The sequence below is a fragment of the Emys orbicularis genome, chromosome 8 (genome assembly GCF_028017835.1).
Source record: "Emys orbicularis isolate rEmyOrb1 chromosome 8, rEmyOrb1.hap1, whole genome shotgun sequence".
NCBI classification, from domain to species: domain Eukaryota; kingdom Metazoa; phylum Chordata; order Testudines; family Emydidae; genus Emys; species Emys orbicularis.
In genome coordinates this window covers 57,478,672-57,499,141 of record NC_088690.1, presented here as the reverse complement: position 1 = coordinate 57,499,141, position 20,470 = coordinate 57,478,672, and the positions used below count along the sequence as shown (strand labels likewise).

Below are 20,470 nucleotides of genomic sequence, written 5' to 3'. Positions count from 1 at the left end.
GGGAAACAAGGTATGCCTGTCCTGGATTTCTTACAGGTCAGCCAAGATTGAGCCTAAGACCCTCCGCCATCACATTTTGCATCTCATTCATAAACAGTGCTATAAAAGCAGAAACATCCAATTACTGATGGATTGCCAGATGATCAACGTCCCTTCCATCCAAACTAGCATTTAGGCCTGTCTGAGATCTGCCCTCCGTGCTACAAGCCAATTACCCACCCCATTTGGGTTGATGGCCCCGGTTTCCCTGTTCTTCCTGCCATAAAGACAAGTTTTCAGGTCACGATCGTGTTGATAAGAAGCCTGTGAAATTTTTGCTGTGAGAAGACACAAAGCTTACAGCGTGTTCTGTGAGGATAACATAGCTCTCATACATCAGTCATTTATTACCAAGGTAAACTCTTCCTTCCACACCTCACAAGAAATCATTTTTCCTTCATTTTGCTGAAAAGCTCCGCACTTCTGGGAAGGAGCAGGATGCATGCTAGCTATGAAAAGAACTGCTAAAATTTACCCAGATGGAACCAACCCATTCAGGAAACACCATCTTCATTTGTTTACTTTTGCCCTAAATGCCTGGGCTTGAACACATCAAAATCCTCCATAGCCAGCTGGATCGAGGGCTGCATTTCTGAAGTATCTACAGACGCTAATATGCCAATTCCAGGATGGGACAAAGCTCACTCATTACATTCCTTGATGGTGTCCTGGATAGAAAGGTCATCAGCTGCTACAGAGATAACCTGCAAAGCTGCCCCCAGGTTATGCAGCAAGACCTATAGAAAGCATTGCAGGCTGTACCTCCAACCCTCGGTGGTAGCATCATTCAACAGGAAGCTGCTCCCAAGCTAGACTAATACTAGAGAAGAAGAAATATTCTTCCTCTGTCCTCCTTATCTGTCTCTCTCTACTAATATTTCCTTATTGCTCGCTACATCTGATTGGAAAGAGGTCAGGATCCTGAATGGAATGTTGTTACTTGACAATTTCCTCTCTTGAACTGACCACTCTCCCAGTCAACCCTACCTGAGATACCTTCTTCAGATGCCTCTGCAATGGCTGCCTTGCTACTCCATGTGTATAGTTAATACAGTCACTGTTAAGCGTTTGCATTTATCCATTAACCATCTGGTGTTTCAATACAGACGTTGAAGTGTTCATCTGGTGCAAGGGCAGAAGAGAAGTGGCCAAGCCCGGGGGTTCTGTGAGACCTATCTGAACTACCTTCAGTATTTACAGGAAGAGAGGTACAGCCCAAATGTCTCATTGTGGAAGAGGTCAGTCCCAGAAAGGAAATCCATCAGATGACAAATTTGTGATACTGTTCCTCAGCTCAACAGATCTGGACAGGTCATTGCAAGCAGAGGAGCACAAGGTGGGAATCCATCAAGGAAGTAATCCTAGTAACTGTTCCATTTGGGGGAATCCCAGTGAGCTCCAATCTTGGACGGCCAAACAGCTGCCTCTGCTGAGACTCTTTAAACTCCAACTTGGTGGAACTTGCAGTCGCATGTGGGAGAGAGCCGGGGTGGGAGCATGGCATGCCGAACTTTCCTCCTGGTTTTCTTTTCTCAGCCACTAGCATGCCTTTTGCACTGGTGCATGGTGGGAAAGTGCTCCATCCACAGGGCCAGACGGAAGCAACTGGGCATATTTCCTTTGACAAATGACCCTGGCCCACTGCCTTCTATGCAAGACGCTGCCCCCAATTGCATAGACATTACAAGATGGGGATATACGACGTTCCAGCCATGGGTTATGTGACATTTTGAAACAGTGCCTGGGACCCAGAAAGGGAAGAAACTACAGAGTCCATGGAACACTGTTGGTTCCTCTGTGTCACAGAGGTATGTGCCACCACATCTCAAATAACCCATTGCTTCAGCGCCGTATATCTGATTTATGCCACTTGCACACAGCCCTGGGACTTGTGGAACAACTGTATTTTGGAGGGGCGGGCAGGGTGGGTTCAGACTAGGAAGTGAATGCCAAGACTGCAGGGAAAAGTAGAACTAGCCAGCAGCAGCAGCAGCAGAGAGCTGGAGAGATGAGTGGTTTAAGCTGGCATTCCTGGGTCTGTGTGCGGAGTGATATAAATCCTCATCAGGACGGACACTTGTGTATGATTTGCCTTGATTAACGGGTTTCCTGTTCTTTTCCTGTTTGTCCATTTGTTTTTTCTCTCCTGTTTCCCGTATTATTATTTTGTTTGTTTGTTTTTGCTCTCTGGGAATGCCTCTTCTCCTCTCCTCTCCTCTCTCTCTCTGCATCTTCCTTCCTCTCCTCTTCCCCACCCTCCCTTACTCCTCCTCCCCATCTTTCCCATCCACCCCTTCCTCCTCCATGAGCAGTGGCCGCATCCATTACACTGAGATGTATGAAATGCTGACTCTCATGTCACCACCGCTAGGCCTCGGCAAGAGATGTCCCTCCAAAGTGGCCTATAAGGTAGACCAACCCTTCCTTCCTTCCTTCTGGGCTAGCACTGAGCAGGGAGTGGGAGGGGGAACTGTTGAATACTCAGGAAGCTCCAGCCTGGTTTGATTCAATCAGAAATCACATGCCCCATAAGGAGAGGTACTGTCCACTCTGACAGAGCTCTGTTTTGGGTACGACACACCCACCAGGACACCCAGGGATGTAGCATTCCTATTATGGGAAAGGATGGAAATCTGGCTCTGTATAAGAATGGGAAGTAGAAGGATAACACAGCCCCTTTGCAGTTGGGACAATTGGACAGCCCCCCCCCCCCAGGTGGGATTGATAGGGGTTCTCTAGAACTAGGCTTCAACCAAGTGGTGGAGGAAACTCCAGGATGGCCCATCCCTACATGACCCTGAACCATACTGCTCCCAGCCCAGCTCACTTGGAAAGGTTGAAATAAGAAGATGGTAGGCCATGAGGGTTCCTCATGTAGGCCTGGACAGGCAGTGATCACGGTGTGCCAGCCTGGCACTAGTTCCCCAGGGAGAGCTCATGCAATCTGGAAAGAGAACACTCCATGCTGAGGTTGAGCTGGTGAGAGTACCATCCCTTTGCCCGCTGGGGCTTTTTACCTTTGGGCACTAGAGTGACTGTCTTTAACTGACCCTTTGATTGCTCTGCTGTTGCAGTGCCCTGTGCTCCTGCCTCTGGGGAAGCACTCTAGAACCTGCTGGCCAGCTGCATGGGATGTGGGAGGAAGCTGTGAATGGGTCAGGAGCTGTGCAATGTTGAGCTCTGGGCAGACTGGCCCAGAAAGGTATTCAGAGTGAGATACCCTGTTGCAATATTGGAGACAAAACTCAAAGAGAATTATGAGGGAGACTCCAAGATCTGGGGCTGGGATACTTGGTTCGAAAGCAACTGGAGGATATCCCCAGAACTTGGCTTCCAGACTTCCCCTACTGAATGCTGACAGTGTCTGTGGTGTTCTAGCTAGCAACAGCTTCTGCACCCACATATTCCTGTGTAGCTGCTCACACTTGCACAAGCACTCTCACTTGCTCCCGCGTACACCCCTGCTAGTGTTGTGACTGGGTGAGAACCTTTGTGCCCAGGAGAACTGCTGTGCATGATGCAGCAGGACGTACTAAGGACGGGACGGATGTGGGTAGGTGTGGGAGAGGGAAATCCTGATGTATACACAGAGCAAAATATACTCTCTGGAAAGTGGATCTGGCCATTTGAGTTTGTCCCCCTCTGGGTGAAGGGAGCATGGCCTGACCTCTCCTGCCTTGGTCGCCTTCCTCTCTCTCCCTGGCTGCCCTCTCTCTATCTCCCCATTGGATAAGATGGATCCTATGCATGTGTGATCATATGCCGGCAACTGTCATCTCTGAAAGACTCAAAAAGGGGGCGCCAGGATGTTACATACTAGGCAAGCCAGCCAATCAGAAGTGCCCAGGGTTTAGGGGTGTCCCCAGGGGATGGGGCAGAAGCTGGATTTCAAAGCTGCTCTGAAGCAGGAGATGGAGCGATCCCGCAGGGCTGTCTCCCCATCGGTAATTTCCAGAGCTGAATCCCTGAGTTTTCAGGAGTCCTTTCCGAAAGCACAGGGAACACCCTCTCACTCCCCAGGCCAGGGGGCTGCTCTTGGGCTGTAGCATAGAGTCCTGACAGGCATAGGAAGGCAGTGAGCCGGAATACTGGGGGAGGGGGATGGAAGGAGCTGGAATGGGAGGGAGGGGCCGATCCTTGCCCTTCTTTTTTGGCTGTGCTGTTTTACACGCTCTCTTGCTTTTTCCCCTCCTGCCTGCTCAATGTGTTTTTCGATATTGTTTGTCGTCTGCTGTTTTATCTCTTTCTTGCGCAGAGGCTGGTGCTGATGAACATGCCTGTGGCCGAGGACATGACGGTCCATTTCACCTCTACCTTGATGGCTCTGATCCGCACGGCGCTGGACATCAAAATCGCTAAAGGTGAGGGTGGGGAGCAGCAGCACAAGGATTCAGGAGCGGTCGGTGCAGACGGCAGGACGGGTGGTGGAGCTGACTTATTACATTGGCAAGGGGCAGGAGCCGTTCATTCAGTCCTATTTGCTTACTCTGGCAGGCTGAATAGTATGTGCTGCCATCACGGGGACATGAAGGGCAAAGTGTGGGATCATTGCTCTGGGGTCAGATGCAGGGATGGAGGAAATTGCTAGTAAGAGAGGGTGAGAGAGAAATCAACCCCAGTCTGCGGCTGGCTCTCTAACCTTTCCAGTCTGAAACTATCTTCGGCTCCGGAAGGAGCTGCTTTCCTCATAAGTACTGACACTGCCCTCTTCCATGATGGGCAGCTTTCCACTTAAAGCTGCGGTGCTCAGAAAACAGGAACATATCTCCTGGCTGTGACAGCCAGAGGGAGAGATGTAGGAGAAGAGTTCCCATCCTCCCAGCAGAAGAGAATCACAAAAACCGACCCCAAGCACCTTATGTTCTCTGGTGACCTCTTTTGCCCAAAGGGCAGAAAGCAGCACTCATAGGAGCCTGTGGAAGTCACATCCTGTGCTCAGCAGCCTGTGGGACTTTGAAAGGTGGGGGAGAGTGGGTGGAGCCCTGGAGGGAGACCCTTAGAAAGGAAAAAATTTAAAAATAACCCTTACGAGGATGTGGAAATTACTTCACTCCAATACACTGCCCATTCTTGGCCCATAACAAGAGACAAGTGGAAAGTCCAATGGACAGGGCATGGTACTGGGTGTCTCGAGGGCCAGGCGTAAGAGACCGAAAGCCATCCCCATTTCACAACTGTCAGGTGGCCTGTGTGAATGTGAACTGGAGTGGTGCTGTCAGCCACGGGCCCAGTGGAGAAGTATCCATGTCACCAGCAAATCTGGCATGAACTGGCACCATTCTTGACAGCCTCAGCTGAGAGGCCACGGTCTGAATGGGTCTGGGGGGTGAATTAGCCTCTCATCCCAGAGGTGGCTGCACCAGGTGAGATCTGAAGCCTGTGGGTAAGGCCATATAGGGGAGCTTGCAGTGGCTCTGCCTGGGTTACCCCTGTTCTCCCGGGCTGTCAATACTTTCACCAGCACTTAGTTTAAAGGAAGAGACAGTGGGGTAGCAGCAGGTGTGTGGGGGATGGAGGAAGGGAGATCTGCACTGGGTGAGAGGCTTTTCTATGAATGAGATTTCCCTTCTAGCACTTTATGCCATTGGATGTTCCCATTCAGAGTTGCCACTTGTTGGTAGTGGCTCTTTCTCCCAATTATGGCTGCATGGTGCCATATCATTTAAAAGCAAATCCATCTTAACTTTGAAGATGAAAAAGATTGTGTTCAGCTATGCCCAGGGCATGGAGCTGGACTCATAGGGTATGTCTACACTGCAGTTGGACACCAGCAGCTGGCCCCTGCCAGCTGACTCGGGCTCGGGGTAAGGGGCTGTTTAACTGCTGTGTAGACATTTGGGTTTGGGCTGTAGCCCGAGCTCTGGGAGCCTCACACTTCACAGGGTCCTAGAGCCCAGGCTGCAGCCTGAGCCCGAATGTTTACACCACAATTAAACAGTTCCTTAGCCCGAGTCCCATGAGCCTGAGTCAACTGGCACAGGCTGGCCATGAGTTTTTAATGGCAGTAGCAGTCAAAAAAGCTAACAGAATGTTAGGAACCATTAGAAAAGGGATAGATTAGGGGTCCCCAATGCGGTGCCCGCAGGTGCCATGTCGCCCGCCGGTGACGCCTCTGGATGACGCCGCTTGTCGGCGGCATTTCGGCAGATGCTCGTCCGCCGCCATGGTCCTCCGTGGCTCGTCGTCTGGCGCCCGCCAGACAAAAAAGGTTGGGGACCACTGGGATAGATAATAAGACAGAAAATATAATGCCACTATATAAATTCATGGTATGCCCACATCTTGAATACTGCATGCAGTTCTGGTCATCCCATCTCAAAAAAGATACATTAGAATTGGAAAAGGTACAGAGAAGGGCAACAAAAATGATAAAGGGTATGGAACAGCTTCCATGTGAAGAGAGATTAAAAAGACTGGGACTGTCCAGCTTGAAAAGGAGACGACTCAGTGGGGATATGATAAGAGTCTACAAAATCATGAATGGTGTGGAGAAAATGAATAAGGAAGTGTTATTTACTCCTTCATATAACAAAAGAACCAGGGGTCACCCAATGAAATTAATAGGCAGCAGGTTTAAAACAAAAGGAAGTACTCCTTCCCACAACACATGGTCAATCTGTGGAACTCATTGCCAGGGGATGTTGTGAAGACCAAAAGTATAACTGGGTTCAAAAAAGAATTAGATTGGTTCATGGAGGATAGGTCTATCAATGGCTATTAGCCAGGATGGTCAGGGACACAACCTCAAGCTCTGGGTGGCCCTAGCTTCTGATTGCGAGAAGCTAGAGTGGACAATGGGGTGGATCACTCAATGACTGCCTGTTCTGTTCATTCCCTCTGAAGCATCTGGCATTGGTCACTGTCGGCAGACAGGACACTGGGCTAGATGGACCATTGGTCTGACCCAGTACAGCCATGCTTATGTTCAGTGTAGACATACCCATAAAGACCTCCCTGCAGTCTGTCCCATCGGTAGTCTGTGTGGACCCATTCTGTCTCTGTGTTCCAGGCGGTGCAGACTGGCAGCAGTTGGATTCGGAGCTGCAAAAGGAGATTCTGGCCATCTGGCCTCACCTGTCCCAGAAGATGCTGGACGTACTAGTGCCCCTGCCAAAAAGTGAGTCTCCTCCTTCTGCATCATTGCTGCCAACTTCTCACAATGCCAAGGTGGGGGAGGCATCTCCAGCAAGAGGAACAGAAACATGGCAATAGCGGCTCGTTGCTTAAGGAGAAGCCCAGAGGAGATTTTCTCTAACACAAGCAAAATTTCTCCTTGCTCCACCCCAATACCCTGGACCCGCTTGAAAAATAAATAGCATGCAGTGATCTTCTCAGATCAAACCCCTTTGATCAGGGGGATCCTCTGACCCATATGTGTGTGTGTGTGGGGGGGGGGGATTGTTTGTTCCCCCTTTCTTTTGATGGTGTTACAGCAACTGTGTGATGAGGCTGCGTATCTCCAATGTTTTATTACTGTGATTCTAAGCTGTCCACCTCCAGACTGTCCTAAATCTGGAGGGATTTCCACCCACAGTACTTGGTCTTTTAATTCCATTTCTTCTAGAGCACTGAACAGAGTTTGTCTTTTAAGGCTCAGGAGAGTAAGATGGGTATCGTGAGATCGCAAAGGGTGGGCAATAAAGTCTTCAGACCTTCCCTCCTATTGATTCTGCTAACATAAAAGTATTCCTCTTATGCTTGCAGCTTCTGACCTGACGGTAGGCAAAATATATGCAGCCATGATGATCATGGACTACTATAAGCAGAGCAAAGCAAAGAAGCAGAAACAGCAGCTGGAGGAACAGGTGAGTTCAACCACTGCAAGAGTTGGCTGGTGCTTTTTGGCTGTGGGGAGAGCGGAGAGCTCACGACGCCTTCAGAGCGAGGATTCTGTATCAATGTGGCCTTTAGACAAGATACTGACCACACACAGATTCTCGACGTGGCTGGCACAGCACTAAGACAGTGACCATCTGAAGATTTAAGGGATGGGTGAGTGAAGGAGATGATGGGTAAAAGAAGAGGTGGGTGATTTAAAGCAAATGTATTCATAGCAGTGTAGAGTTTATACTAGACAGATAGAAAGCAGTCCAGAAGATGGATTCAGAAAGGGGGAGCATTGTCATGCTTTTAACCTTCTGTACAAGGGATTTCTTTTTTTATGCAGCAGAAATGTTTTGCACTTTAAACGGACTCAGACTGTTTATTTTTTATTACAGAAAAATGCCCCTATGTTCCAGCGCATGGAGCCCTCATCTCTGCCTCCAGAGATCCTTTCTAATGCCAAAGCTTTGCCTTACCTCCAGCAGGACACCCTTTCAGGCCTGTAAGTATAGCCCTTAATACCTGTAGCATATCTGCTCTGGTGTTTCTGTTCCTACAGACATTCTTTTATTTCCTGAATGACTGGCACTGGAGGTGCAGATAGGGGTAGTAGGCAGAGCCCAAGGGAAAAAGAAATCCTGGCAGTTATCAGAAACATCTCAATCATTGTAGGACGAACGCAGAAGTATGAACTTCTGGTGTGTTTTTATTAGTGTTACCAAAGGACCACAAAGAGCTGCATTTCAGCCTATGGACAGCATCAGCATATATCCAGCCACATAGACGTAGAACTGTGAGAATAACTGTTTTTTCGGTTCGTTGGCAGTTTCAAAAAACTGGAAAAATATTTCCATTCGCGCACCAAACCTGAAATGTCTCGGACTGTTCAATGAATTGAAAAAGTTGGGAAACTTTTCAAATGTTTCATTTTGGATCTTTTTAATAAGAGCAAAGGAAATGAAGGTCTAGAGCAGGGGTTTGCAAACGGGGGAGTCACAAAATGGTTACATGGGGGTCGCGAGCTGTCAACTCCATTGGGCTGACAGCCCCAAGCCCTCGTTAAATTAAATTAACCCCCCCATTTTTATCTTTAAGGGGGGGTCACACTCAGACACTTGCTGTGTGAAAGGGGTCACCAATACAAAAAGTTTGAAAACCACTGGTCTAGTGTCACAGAAAAGGAGGAGGAAGAGCCCCCAATACATCCAATATCCTCGTGGTGGCAATGCAACCACCAGGCACGTGCATGTCACTTTAGTAATGCCATTCCCATAATCGCAGGCATCCCTGGGGAAGCCGTCGCTGTACCGCTGCACCACCATTAGCTGCAAAAGAATTGGACTACTTCACAGAGAAACAAAATGTCCAATCTAGGAACAGTAAAACTCTTGTGATTGTCAGCCAAGTATGACCGCCAGGTGGAGGCTCATTTTGGAACTGTCACTGAGCTCCCACATTGCAGGTGGCACAACGGCTGTCCCTTTTCAGTGAAGTGCCGGCTGTCAGGACAGTACTCAGCAATGCCAGGTTGAAGTTTGTATGGGAGATGAGAAGTTGTTCATTTCAATTCACAGCGTACCCACCAAAGGAGCACCTCTTGCCAGGAGAACTTTGAGAATGCAGTGCTGAGTGAAATGAGGTCACCTTTTTCTCTTTAAGAGGTTTAAGTCAGAGAGGCCGTCAGTGATCGCAGCATGAAGATTTGTTCTCTCTCTCTGAAGTTGGAATATTTTTGCAGGAGCAGCCGGAGTGGGTACCCATCGCTGAGTCCACTCTCTCCTCAAGAGATATTCCAACTGGCTTGTATGGATTCGACACATGGGCAGTTCCAGGAGCAGCAATCTCTGGTAAACCAATGTCCTGCCTTTAATGTACTTTGTTTATGGTCTCAGCACCACTGCCCTGCTCTGTTTCCAAAAGGTAGTTCCAATTTTATTGCCCCATCCTGCGGGCGTGGGCAGTCCCATGCACGTGCACACCGCTCAAAAATCTTCTTGGGTCCAGTGGTTCTCAACCTGTTTCCATTGTGGGCCACATATGCAGCCCACAACGAGTTATGTGGGCCGCATCCAATACTACCTGTATGGCCCTGAGGATGTCACATGGGCTGCAGCTCTGTGCTGATTGGACCGCAAGCAGCGCGCGGGCCACAGGTTGAGAACCACTGGTCCAAGCAATAATACCAACTCTCTTGCTACTTCTTTTCTCCACCCCCCTCCCACTTCCCTACCCCTACCCTGATTTTGGGAAGCAAATTCTCTGACAGCATCCTCCTGCTTGGCAGTGGGAAGTGTGGATCTCTTGTCACTGACACTGTAAGGTCACAATGTGCCAGCTTCTGCCAATAGGGGATCAATAGCAGGAGCAAAAGAGGGAGAACACTGATCTCTTAACTATCTTTTGGAACCCACTGTAACAAATTAAGATATATTCCTATCCACGGGCCTGATCCAAAGCCCACTGCAGTTAATGAGAGTATTTCCATTCATTGACTTCAAGTGGGGTTTGGGTCCGGTCCTAAAATAGGTCACACCAGGATGGCCCTACATAAAAGGAATATGGAAACCCATTTCATGCTAGATCCTTCTCTAGAATTGCTTTTAACATGGTTTTAACCTTTGAGTCCTTCCATTGTAAAGCAGGTGGGCTTCAGATGGCTCTTCACGCATGCAGCACTCTCAGGGCCCTGCTTCATCCCCCATGTATAGTGCGTGGGCTCCTGTGGCTACGTGACAAGTGGTCCAGTAGTCTTTTGGGAGAACGAGAGAGCCCGTGTTTGTATGGCTGCACTGAGCACGCGCGAGCGTTCTGAGCGCATCCTGGTGTGTTTCAGATCGTGCACAGGCCTGGTTTGTAGGGACTGTGGAGATGCAAAATGTACCCAGACCACATATTGAGAGGTGGACCCAGACGGCCAGCTGGTGTAAATCAGCAGGACTCCATTGGAGCTATGCCAGTTTACAGCAGCTGCAAATCTGGCCCGACATGTTTATCCAAGCTACTAAGGATGCCATGTGCGTGGTGCTGGTTAACTATGTTTCTAAAGAATGTCTGAGCAGCCCAGTGATCCTCCTCTCTCTGTTTCCGGGCCCAGGACACGAGTGCACAGGAAATATCACTGATTGGGAGGTGCTCTAAGACTTTGTGATGCTGTAGTACAATGGATTGATATAATGCAGTAAACTATCCTTTTCTTCACAGGTCGATTCCTTTTATTAAATACTCATTTCAGTGGGTTACCCTGTGCTGAACGATGGTATCGGCTGCTTTGGGATTCGTGTTCATCTTGTTGTCAGTGCTGGTGTCCATTATCAAAACTGAACTGTTGAACTGTGTCACACAAACGTGAACATACACATATGCCCACATTCCAGTCAGCAGCACTAGTGTCTGTGTATGTGTATATATGTACACGTGTGTGCATTGGGCACCACCCTTACACTTGTTGGACTGCAGTGTTGTATCACTGTACATTTCCAGTCTGATTTGTATGCTTCTCAGAGTTTGTAGCACTATCTCTGTGAATTCTGTATATCACACACGGCACCTCTCCATACAATTCAGCCCTTCAGCCAAAAATGGAAACTTCCCGGTCAACCTTTCATGGAGACTGCTGGCTATGAAGGAGGGGGTCTCTGAATTCATCCCTTCTATTGTCACTTCCTAGTGATGACCCACATCTATCTGATGTCACTTCCTGGCAACCCAAAATAATAGCACTTGCTTCCGTTTTTCCTCTTTGACCAAAACAAAAGAGATTTTTAAAGTCGGAAATTAACCAAAATATACAGATATGACATTGAGCCCTTTCTGATTCATTTAACTTGGACATGACTGGAATAACCTTTTAGAAAATCAAAACAGAAAAGATTCTGCAAGCTTAAAAAAAGGAAATAAAAGAAAACTAAGCAGTAGAAGGGTAGATATTCCAGGGACCTAGAAAAATCAGTCTTGGTTTTCCTTCTCTCATTGCTAAAATAAAAAAGTAGTGAAGTTTGCCTAGGTCTCAGCCAGGGCAGGAACCTGTGAGCTGGGTCTCTGTAATGGAGCCTGAGACTGAAACTGCTATTAATACTGAATCCAGCCATTCTCAGTGTTTGGCCAACCAAAAAACTGCACTCTGTTCCTGAGATTTGAAAGAGGCAGGTTCCCCTCCTGTCAAGTGGTTCCCAGTCCAACAGGAGCACAGACATTGGCAGGAGAGGAGTGGTGACCTAATCAAACAAAATCCCACGAGCTTGGCTGTGTGTTTATTTCCAGGAGCCAGAGGTTAGAGAGTTTCAAAGCGTGCAGCCCTCTAACCGTGGCAACTATCTCCCCGTGGACACTCAGGAGCGCGCTGTATCTGGGAGGGCCTCCTCCATGCCACGCCTGACTGTGGATCCCCAGGTAACACAAGCGAAACCATAGCCGGACAAGCAGAAGTGGAAGTACATGGCTGTAGCTATCTGATATGAAAAGAGAGCCCATATTTTTCCCTGTGAGATGTTTAGTGCTGCACTGCCAGGCCCTAGTGCGGTGTGCTAGGTATTGCTAGTGCTTTTCCAGCGGGTCTCTATCTGGATGGCATTGGGAAACAGTCTATCTTAGGGGATGACATGGCCCCTATTCCTACTGTACCTGAGCACCCCCCAGTCTGTACCGCAGTTATCCTAACAACACCCCTGGGAGGCAGGGTGATGCTATTATCCCCATTGTACAGATGATGAACTGAGGCACAGAGAGACTTGCCCAAGGTCACACAGGAAGCCTGTGGTAGACCAGGGAATGGAACCCGGGTCTCCCAAGATAGAACCCAAACCACTGGACCATCCTTCTGCTCCCCCTAGCCTACCCCCATTATCGTTCAGCAGGACTGGTTCATTGGTGTTTCATTCAACATGCAACATTTTCAAAGTATCCCTCCCCACCTGAGAAATATTTGTACTGACAATTACCCAACTTCTGCTTTCCTTCTTCTGCCGTTGTCCTGAAACACATGCACACTTGTCTGGCCCTGGGCAGTCTGTCCTGATCAGTCTGGGCCATGCTCCATCTCTTCGTTTGTCTGCCTGGTTTTTCTGTCTGTTTGTCTCGTATTCTGTTTTGACCGAGACATGAAAGCTTTACTTGGGTTGTTTTCATAACCCTTTGGCATGGAGTATCAGGACCTCATATTTCTTCAGTAGCGGGGACAGTATTAACAGGCCCTTCCGTGCCAAAGGGGGTGGGATGCAATGTTCCTAGTATTCTCCTTGGGTTAAATCCACATTGCTTGTCTACAGTGGCCATTTGGGGAGTGGGGAGATAAGGAGAACTTTTCTGTGCTGATGCTACTGAGTGAACTGGTAATTTGGCACCTGGTAATGGATGTCTTTGTTGTATCTTTCCCAAATACTGCCTGCCCGACCATCCCCAAATAGGCTGAGACAGTCCAAATGGATGCAGAAGCTGCTCTACCATCAGGCACAGAGGGGACTGACTACCTCTGGGAGGAGTGGCTGAACACAGTGTGGGGATGGGAGGCAACATGGCAACAGCACCGAGGGACTGGAGGGAAATGGAAGGAAATAGCTTTGTTTCAAAGGGAAAAACGCACGAGAAGCAAGGGGAGGCGGCAGGAAGCAAGTCAGAAAGAAGGCACAAGAAGAGATAGGGAGAGAAATACAAGGAGAGGGGATTGGGTGGGAGAGAGAAGGGAAGGAAAAGAATGGATCCAAAGATGGAGAAGGGAAAAGCAGATGAGGTAAGGCAAGAAAAAATACAAGCAGGGGCAACTGATGGGCAGCAAAGAACAAGAGAAGACAAGAGTGGAGAGAACAAGGGATGGATTACAGGAGGGGAAGGAAATGGTGAAAGGAGGGGAAGCATGGAAACTGTAAAGGATCCTTCGAGATGAGAGAGAAGAGGGAATGGGGAGGAATAAGGTGGCAGAAGGGAAGGAGGGATGGAGGAGAAATGGTGTAAGGAGGTGAAGGATATGGAGAGTGAATAAAGTTAGAAGGGCAGGTAGTCGGCTATGAGAGCAACAAGAGAGAGTGAGGGCAGATGGGGAAGGGGCAGGAGATGAAGGACAGGATGGTGGGCTGGTGAGAAGGGGACAGGCCCAGGAGAAGTACATGGAAATATGGCAGTAGTTACGCAAATACATTGAAAAGGAGAGAGACATGGGAGCAAATAAGCCAATAGGAGCTTTCCTTTCTCTTCCCTTTTGAATTTCCTATGCTCTTCCTTTTTCTGTGCTGATTGACACCAGGTGAGAATCTGGCCCTAGCTTTTTAATTCAGTGATAGATGCTGGAGCAGCTCTGGAGCCTTTGCTGTTAAATTTCCTGCATTCCCTCCTGGAAAGTGTCTGAGCAGGAGAGACTGTACTAGTCTTTCTCTGATATTAGACACCTTGACTTCGGAGTGGTCCATCTGCCTCCCCCTGCTGCTGCTGCTGACTTCCATTAATCATCCCATGGGGTGCATTTCCAGGTGGTTACAGACACGAGCTCTATGAGACGATCATTCTCCACCATCCGGGACAAGCGTCCTAACAGCTCCTGGCTGGATGAGTTCTCCATGGAGCGAAGCAGTGAAAACACGTACAAGTCGCGCCGGCGCAGTTACCACTCCTCGCTGCAGCTGTCTGCTCGCCGCCTGAATGCAGACTCAGGTGAGGGGGGTTCTTTCCCAGAATACAAGTAATTCGGGTGAGTAATTCACTACTTTCTGCAGTCGGCGCTTCAGTATTACTATTGGGTATGGCAGAGTCGTGGGGCACTCCGCCCAAAGACAATGGTAAAGAACTAGAAGTCCAATCCAATCCAGCTTTATCATCATGCATTGCTCTTCTCATGCAAGATGTGCCCTAGGACAGTATACAGGATTAAATTATACATTTGGAGAGTTCCACAAGGAGCAAGGAGGGGAGGGAGCTGCTAAGAAACATGGGCAAGGGAGACATATATTTTTATGAAATCTGAAAATAGATGGAGAGTCCATGAGCCAGAGAGATGCAGGAGCTGCAAAGAGGAAGGCTACCTTGTACCAGGTGTGGAGATGACAGAAAAGCGGCGGGGGCTGGACAAGTAGAGGGGGCAGTGGGCAGACCAGGGAAGAATAGTGTTCTATAAGAGTTACACCCGCAGTCCAAGAGTTGTCAAAACAAGGTGCCAGAACAGCTGCAGCAGGACACCTGGTGTCCCATGTTTGGGTCTTGGCCTGGGGTCCCTCCCACTGCGGTCCAGCATTCCTCCAGCTGGGGTGGGCCACAAAACATCTCAGACTCAGGTCCCTATGATTGGGCTACCAACCAGACCCTTGCTCCAGTGTCCATCTGGCTCAGCTCTACTCGTTGTGGGGTGTTCTTCCTCTGACCCTGAAGGAGGCCACCCCCATCCTGGTTTCCTGTTGCTCCTTCACACCGTCAGCAGCATGTACAGGAGTTGTGCTGAGCCACCAGCCCTCTTCTACAGCAGCAGTGCCATCCGTCCCCTGTCCCAGGCAGCATCAGGATTGGCAGTGGTATAAGTTTGCCATCCCTGCCTTACATGAGTGGCTGCAGATCCTCAACTCTGGCTCCCACTATACGTGCAAAGGATTCACTGCAGCACCAGTTGAGTTTGGTGCCACTGGCTTTCTGATTGGCAAGTGCTGTTTAGGTGAAGGAGAAGAGGGGTCTATGCAGGGATGGGCCAAAACAAAATGGCAAAATCGTTTGGTGTATATCCATGAGCTGTCCCAAGAGGGAGTGAGAAGTAGAGAGAAATCAGGTCTGTAAGCTAAGCTGGAGTCAGTCCGTAGAAGACTTGAGAACTAGGTGTGAACTGGATCCTGATGTGACCGGGGAGTCAGTGGAACTGTACGGAGACAGGGCTGCAGCATTCTGCGCCTCCTGGAGTCTGGTGAGATGGGGCTTGACAAAGCCATGGAGAAGAGAGTTGCCATGGCTCATGCATGGATGAGAATTTCAGCTGAAAGTGAGGCAGTAGCTTGCATTGGCATCGTTGCGGAGCTGTGATGGGCAGGTTTACAGGAATGGGAGATGTGGGAGGAGAAGGAAAGTTCAGATGCTAAGATTACAGGCAGTGGAGGCAAATGGGAGGTCTGTGCCAAGAAGGCGGGAGGTAGAGTTGTGTTTGAGGATGGCCAGGCGTTCCCCTGAAAGAAGCTGTGACAGAGTCCTGGGGTTTACTTGGTTCAGACAAGTCGAAAGTACATGGGATGGGGCTCACAATCCACTGACAGTTCCATCCAGCTGAAAGTGGTGCTGCAGGGAAGCATAAAGGTGGAGATAAGTTGACTGAGAAGGAGAAGTCACAGAACAGCAGCAGGCTGAGAATTGAGCCTTCTGGGGCTCAGTCAAGGTGGTGTCTTGACACAGGAGGAGTCACCACCAGAGACAGAGAGGAAAGAGCCTAATAAAACGAGAGCAGAGCCATTGTAGGAGGGAGCTGTACAGTTCAGAAGGTGCCGCAGGAGGAGAAAGTGGTCCATGGTGTCAGAGGATGCACTGACGCTCTGGAGAAGGAGGAAGGAGAAAGACTTTGTCAGCCCCAAGGAAAGAGGTCATTAACTATCCAGAGGGGAGCAATTTCCATGCTATGACCAGAGCCACCGCAGACTGAAGGAAATCTCAACGGCTGTCACAAGCACTTTGCTTAGGGGGAAGAGGAGGGTGTAAGAAGATACTAGGCAGTAGAGATACACTCTTCCTTTGATGAGGCAGAGGGAGCTCTTACAGGATCCTAGGCATGGGGACAGCCCCTCACCTGCCTGGCCTAGAGGAAGTGTTGGGTTAGCAGGATGGAGAGAGTATGAGAGAGAGGGAGCTCTGGACATTAGAATTAAGACGACAGCACCCTCCTAGCGTGGTTGTGATCTCTGGACCCCCACTTTGAACAAATTGCAGCAGGTGTCCCACTGGGGAGCCTTACAGTTTGACTTTGTCCTCCCCAGGCCACAGATCTGAGACACATCGCTCGGGCGGAAGAGAACGAGGGCGATCCAAAGAACGCAAGCACCTGCTGTCCCCGGACATCTCCCGCTGCAACTCGGAGGAGAGGAGTCCGCAGGCAGATGGCGAGTCTCCTGTCCGGCGCCAGTCCAGGTCACCCAGCGAGGGCAGGTCACAGACGCCAAACAGGCAGGTAGGGATGAAACCAGCAGCCCAAACACCATTGTTCCAGGCAGAGATCCTGGGGCAGGAATGGAGGCAAGCAATCATTCCCCCCAGAAATCTGCAAAAACACTGAGATCCCTGCACTCCTATCTCTGGGGTTAGGCAGCCATTGGTCAGTTATTCTGTATATTACGGTAGTGCTGAAAAGCCCTACCTGCCACTGGAGCCCCATTGTGCTGGGTGCTGTGCAAACACATAACGAGAGACAGACTCTGCCTCCAAGAGCTTCCAAAGTAATTAGACAGGACAGACAATCGGTGGGAGGGGAAACATGGGCACAGACAGGTGACGTGACCTAGGTCACAGAGCCTGGAACAGGATGCCTGAGTCCCCGTTCAGGGCTCTATCCACTAGAGCACACTGGGTGTTATTGTGTTATCCTAGTGCCGTTGTGAAACCACAGTGCCTCTTCTGTAAATCTAGCAGGGAACTGGTGGTGGTGATGTTAATAGTACCAGGTCCTATGCCAAGTGCCATCAGCTAGAAAGCTTATTGCAGTGCTACCAGTAGCTGAGGAACAGTCACCATCCCTCCATATGGCTCTTTGCCAGAGGAGCCCCAGCCACATTCAACCCACCCCTGTTTAAGTCTAAGGGTTTTTTGCCTTTTCTTCCATATCATCTGCCCCCCCCCCAAAAAAAAGACACAGGCCCAGCTTCTCCACAGCTTTGCCCCTTGTCCAATCATTTACACCCATGATACGTGGGTGTGAAATGGTACCATTCTTCTTGGTAGTATTTGACACCCCTTTTGCACTAGTGCAAACAGCTGCCCAAACAGCACGGCAGGGGAGAATCAGGCCTGTTCATGTGAACAGTTTCTTTGTCAGTGTGTTTGAGAACACCATTAATTACCACTGACACCATGTGGGGTTGCAGACGTCCGTCCCTGGCCTTGCCGGTGCACTTTTGTGATGCAACAAGTGTAGGACTGTGAATGCACAAATGGATGATTGTGAGGCCCAATGCACACCATTGTGAGATCACTGAAGGAAAGTGGGAGCAGCTGAGGCAGTTTCCACCTCCGTTTACTCTGTTCCGATCTCCTGAGGCCGTCTTCACTAGGAGCTGGTCTATGCTGAAGAGCTACATCGGCATAGCTATGTCTCTAAGGGGTGTGAAAAATTCTCACCCCTCAAAGACATAGTCAAGCCGACCCAATGCCTGGTGTAGACAGTGCTAGGTCGACAGAAGAATTCTTCCATCAGCCTAGCTACCGCCTCTCAGGGAAGTGGATTAGCTACACCGATGGGAGAACCCCTCCTGTCTCTGTAGTGATTGGCTACACTGAAGCACTACAGCGATGCAGCTGCAGTGGTTTGATGTAGACATAGCCATTGTGTTCTTAACTCGAGTTAGCTATGGGTGTGTCTACACTACAGGGGCACTGCTGCAGCGCTGCTACTGTAGTGTAGATGCTTCCCTGCATCACCAGAATTCTTCCATCGACCTAGCGGTGTCTACAGTGGGTTTAGGTTGATCTAACTCCATTGCATAGGGAGTGACATTTTTCACAGCCCTGAGTAATGTAGTGAGGAATTTTAGATGTAGCCCAGGTGTAACTCAAGGTAAAATCCCCGTGAAGACAAAGCAGATTGGAGTATTCATAGGAGTTTGCAGGTTGAGTTCAAGACCAGGCTCCCCCGTGGCTAACTGGAGTTAAGAAGACACCTCATCTCCTAGGGAAGACACAGCCATGGAGAGATTGCTTTTCATCAGGGGCTTCTGAAGGGGCAGGATGCAGCTTTTGACCAAACCATCCCATCCCAGCTGTACTGTACACGTGTTTGTCTCCTTCCATTTTGCAGGGCACGGGCTCCCTGAGTGAAAGCTCCATCCCCTCTATATCTGACACCAGCACCCCGAGACGAGGTCGCCGGCAACTCCCTCCGGTCCCCCCGAAGCCACGGCCGCTCCTCTCTTATGCCTCCATGATGCGGCACCCCGGTGACACCTCCCCACAACCCGATGAGAGTGGGGGGGGGTCCCCTCTATTCTCCCAGGCGCTGGAGACGAATGACACCTGCCTGACCGAGTCTTCCAGCTGTCCGCAGGGAAAGCAGAGCCGGCACTCCACCCCCCAGCGCTACATCTCGGAGCCATACCTGGCCCTGCATGACGACTCCCATGCCTCAGACTGCGGCGAGGAGGAGACGCTCACCTTTGAGGCTGCTGTCGCCACCAGCCTTGGCCGCTCCAACACCATTGGGTCAGCCCCTCCTTTGCGGCATGGCTGGCAGATGCCCAACGGGCACTACAGGAGAAGGAGGAGAGGGGCGGCGCAGGGGGTGATGTGTGGGGCTAGCATCGACGTGCTAAGTGATACGGAAGAAGATGACAAGTGCTAGAGGCCGCTCCCTCCCTCTGTTGCATGCTCTTCGCCACGCGTGGGAATGAAACGAACCCAAAATCAAATGCAGGAGAAATAAAATCTTTGTACAAAAAAAATTTGAACCCGCTGACCCCTCCCCCCCTTTTTTCTGCACAAAGAAGCATTTGATTCGCTTGCACGCCTCTGGTCCAGTAAGGCTCAGGCACCAGTGGGATGAGTGTGGAAACCATGGAAATGCCCCTCCCAAGCAAAACAGGACTTTATGCCTATGGGAAACCAGAGGGTGGATCCGCTGCCAAGCAAAACTCAGCAGAAAGCAGCCAGGACCCTGAGATTTATTTGTATTTGCCTTGGTCCCTTGAAGCTTGGCAAAAGATCCCAGCAGGCGGCTTTGGGCATGTTTCATTTTTCCCTTGGGAAGTCGGAGTGGGAGGATCGAGACAGATGCGGGGCCCTTCCAGAGAAACGGACACCATCACTGGGGTTCTCTTGTGCTGCCCGTGGCTTTTGGTTTGCTTCCCAGATGCATTAGTGACAAAACTGCCAGGAGGAAGGTGGGGTGGGGGCAGGCGGTGGCCCCGGGGCCCAGCGGACAGCCAGCCGCTGCTGTGCATGGTGGGAGGGGATGGGTTCAGGTGAAACCAAAACAAAACGGCTTGTACCATGGGGAGATTGTGGGAGGAGGGGCTGGGGGCAATGCTGCTGAACGTAACCACCTTGCTCGTACATATATTATTTATATACTGAGAACTATAGGTGTGTGTGTGTATATATACGGTATGTGTGTGTATATATATTTATATGCTGTATATATAAAGATATACACATGCAGGTATTTGTTTTAGTCAACTGGTGCACGCTATCTCCAGGGCCACCTTTCTCCCGCAGGACCTCTAGCCAGCAGGTGAACACTTTCTGTTGACTTACAATGCCAGGTATGGTATTTTTCCTACCCTGGGTCTTGTTCTGTTGGACAAACGAGGCTGGGTCAGGCCCCTCTTTCCCCCTGCCTGGAAGGCGGCAGACCTGTTGTCTGAAATGCAAAATACAGATTTAAAACAAAAGGAAACGCCTCCCGGGAGATATTAACATGGGTGGCAGTATTATTGCTGGGCTGTAATTTTTGCAT

At 49.8% G+C, this 20,470-nt stretch overlaps 1 protein-coding gene across 3 annotated transcripts in view; it reads left to right on the top strand.

Moving 5' to 3' along the window:
* The window catches only part of CACNA1E (calcium voltage-gated channel subunit alpha1 E), a 210,875-nt gene extending 191,518 nt beyond the window's left edge, over nt 1-19,357 (top strand). For 2 of the 3 annotated variants that reach the window (XM_065409005.1, XM_065409003.1), the window contains 9 exons: nt 2,352-2,448; nt 4,295-4,400; nt 7,049-7,156; nt 7,744-7,844; nt 8,259-8,365; nt 9,602-9,710; nt 14,322-14,502; nt 16,788-16,978; nt 18,818-19,357. In XM_065409005.1, coding sequence (XP_065265077.1) covers nt 2,352-2,448; nt 4,295-4,400; nt 7,049-7,156; nt 7,744-7,844; nt 8,259-8,365; nt 9,602-9,710; nt 14,322-14,502; nt 16,788-16,978; nt 18,818-19,357 — 1,540 coding nt within the window. Of the gene's footprint in view, nt 1-2,351; nt 2,449-4,294; nt 4,401-7,048; nt 7,157-7,743; nt 7,845-8,258; nt 8,366-9,601; nt 9,711-12,123; nt 12,253-14,321; nt 14,503-16,787; nt 16,979-18,817 lie in introns of all 3 variants that reach the window. The other variant, XM_065409006.1, reaches the window with a different exon arrangement.
* Nucleotides 19,358-20,470: the final 1,113 nt, after the last annotated feature.